Source organism: Echinops telfairi, unplaced genomic scaffold, assembly GCF_000313985.2.
Source record: "Echinops telfairi isolate 266 unplaced genomic scaffold, ASM31398v2 ScPeMD7_7469;HRSCAF=8507_1, whole genome shotgun sequence".
In the NCBI taxonomy this organism is placed as follows: domain Eukaryota; kingdom Metazoa; phylum Chordata; class Mammalia; order Afrosoricida; family Tenrecidae; genus Echinops; species Echinops telfairi.
The window spans coordinates 50,450,961-50,452,229 of record NW_022111373.1 but is presented as its reverse complement, the minus strand read 5'-3'; the positions used below and the strand labels follow the sequence as shown (position 1 = coordinate 50,452,229).

The 1,269-nt window shown below is 44.1% G+C and overlaps 1 protein-coding gene across 1 annotated transcript in view; it reads left to right on the top strand.

Moving 5' to 3' along the window:
• Positions 1-1,269, top strand: part of CAST (calpastatin) — a 138,677-nt gene that overhangs the window by 89,682 nt on the left and 47,726 nt on the right. Inside the window, exon 8 of the mRNA XM_045285140.1 lies at positions 820-903. Within this exon, the coding sequence (XP_045141075.1) occupies positions 820-903 (84 nt within the window). The remainder of the gene's footprint in view (positions 1-819; positions 904-1,269) is intronic.

Here is a 1,269-nt window from a genome sequence, read left to right as displayed (position 1 = left end):
CTCTCCAATGCTCTTTTTTGGGTTTGGGGTTTTTTTTATATGAGGGGGATAGTGCATTTGGAATTCGTTCCACGAGGTCAGACTGCAAATCAAGCTTTCTATTTAGAGGTTCTAAAAAAAATTGCATAACGGTGTGCAGCAAAAGAAGGCCTCATTAGTGGCAGATGGGGGACTGGTTTTGCCACCACAACAATGCACCTGTTCACGCAGCCATCTCAGTGTGCCAGTTTTTGTTAAAAAAAACCAGCATGCCTCTTTTGCCCCACACACCTTAATTACTTGTCCTCGCTCCATGCAATTTCTTTTTGTTTCTCCGAATGAAGAGGGATTTGAAGATGTAGAGTAGGTGAAGAAAACAATGAGGGAGGTGCTGTCAGCCCTCCAAACTGATGAGTTTGAAAAAATGTTTCCTAGAATGGAATTGTAGACTTGACAAATAAACTAAGTGTAATGGAGAGTACTTTGAAGGTGATAAGGTTGTTTTGTAAAAAAAATTAAATACATAGCTTTGTAAAAACAATGTTTTTTGCGGGGGGTACCCCCTTATATGTCTGTCAGTTCACTATAGCTCTGACCTTGCCTGTTTCATAGATTTGTGTAACTGCCCTGGACTCCTTAGGCACCTGAGTTCAGCTTCACACGGTGCCCAGCATTGCACCATGCCCAGGAGAAGCTAGTTCACACCTCTCTATAAGGATGCCCACAACAGAGAACTAAGGATGCCCACAAAGTAGACGCTAGTGGCATTGGAAACTCGGGATCTTAAAAATCATTATGCAGAGAAACTTAGTCGTATCCTTCTTTTGTCCCTGCTCCTAGACTAAACCACAGGACACTGCTTCTGCGAGTGGAAAGACCATTGTTGCTGGTGTCGCTGGAGCTGCTGGCAAACCAGATGACAAGGTGGGCACACACATGCAGAGGTAAAAGTGGACGGGTCTCCATGTTTATCATCCCTTTCTCAGAACTGCCGCCTCCAGGAAGACCCTTGCCACATGTGCTTAAGGTCTGTCCTCATTATAGGGTCGTCCTTGTTTGTCAAGAGTAAACACTCAGTGTGCGGTGTGTTTATGAAGAGGAGCATGCATCCAAGAGTAGATGAGCACTACTGGCTAATTAGGTGCAAACCCCTCTTGGGTCCTTTGATGAGCTACTATATATACTGGCCCATGCTCTACTCAAGTACTCCCTCAATGCAGGAACACTTTTTTCTATTAAACTGGCATTCCATGATGCTCACCTTCCCAACACAATCACTAAAAACAAAGC